General features: G+C 64.1%; 1 protein-coding gene across 1 annotated transcript; it reads right to left on the reverse strand.

Moving 5' to 3' along the window:
* Window positions 1-222: 222 nt before the first annotated feature.
* On the reverse strand, window positions 223-895 carry LOC104162252 (5'-AMP-activated protein kinase subunit gamma-1-like). Its single transcript, XM_009700934.1, has 4 exons — window positions 839-895; window positions 683-728; window positions 501-555; window positions 223-394 (listed from the first exon to the last, which is right to left on the reverse strand). The coding sequence occupies exons 1-4, from the start codon at window positions 893-895 to the stop codon at window positions 223-225; spliced, it is 330 nt and encodes a 109-aa protein (XP_009699236.1).
* Between the last annotated feature and the right edge of the window lie 10 nt (window positions 896-905).

Genomic DNA, 905 nt, shown 5'->3' on the forward strand with positions numbered 1-905 from the left:
GCCTGGACCGCGGTCCTAGGAGTGAAAGCAGAGAGTGCTGGGTGTGAAGCGGGATCTGGGGGACCCCTGGGCAGAGGTGGTACAGGCAGGGGGGGGGAAGATGGGCTGCGGGCTCCATACAGTGTTCTGGGGGCCCCCCAGCACCCTGTGAGACTCCGAAGCTGTGCCCACCCCAGCACCCCATAGCCGGTGGTACCTGGCACAGCCGGGGCCGAGCTTGTCTCAGGGTGGCCCCTGCCACCGCTGGGGGACAGGGACAGGACTTACAAAGAGTTTGAGGAACTTGAGGATGCGTTTGTGGGTGAGGATGTAGAGCGTGTTCCCCGAATCGGGGTCGATGACGGGCAAGCGGTGGATCTTGTTCCGGATCAGGGAGGAGACAGCGTCAAAGAGGCTGCGGGGTAGAAGGGAGAGGGGGAATCAGGGCTTGCCCAGACCCCAGCGTCACACCCGAGGGCATTGCTGCCAGCTGTGTCCCCCTCCCGGCAGCATGGGGGTACCTGGCGTTGGGGGAGATGCAGACCAGCGGCTTGAAGGAGTCTTGCAGGTAGACCTCTGCGGGGAGAGGAGACGCTGAGGGGACTGGCAGCGCCGCGGGCAGGCGGGGTGCAGAGCCATGGGGCTCCAGGCACCTGAGGCAGGCCTGGGAGGGTGGGAGGCACCTGGCAGCGATCTCTCTCACCTCTCCACGTCTCTATTTTGTGCTCCTCCAGCTCATAGATCTGCACCTGGGTGCAAGGAGAAAAACCAACATCAACCATGGCCGCACGTGGGGCGGGCAGAGACCAGACCCCGGGTCCCCGCAGGGACGAGCTCTGCGCAGACGCCTGGTCCTTACCATGGGCGATTTGTAGTAGCGGTGCAGAATGTTGATGAAGTCGGTGATGGTCAGCATGCCTGGGGGG

The sequence above is a fragment of the Cariama cristata genome, unplaced genomic scaffold, assembly GCF_000690535.1.
Source record: "Cariama cristata isolate BGI_N322 unplaced genomic scaffold, ASM69053v1 scaffold32755, whole genome shotgun sequence".
Classification (NCBI taxonomy): domain Eukaryota; kingdom Metazoa; phylum Chordata; class Aves; order Cariamiformes; family Cariamidae; genus Cariama; species Cariama cristata.

Excerpts from the sequence above, each read along its gene's own strand:
- LOC104162252 (XM_009700934.1), bottom strand. The coding sequence starts at position 895 with ATGCTGACCATCACCGACTTCATCAACATTCTGCACCGCTACTACAAA. Across the intron at positions 556-682 it reads CAAAATAGAGACGTGGAGAG|AGGTCTACCTGCAAGACTCC; the intron begins GTGAGAGAGATC and ends CTCTCCCCGCAG. Across the intron at positions 395-500 it reads TGCATCTCCCCCAACGCCAG|CCTCTTTGACGCTGTCTCCT; the intron begins GTACCCCCATGC and ends TCTACCCCGCAG.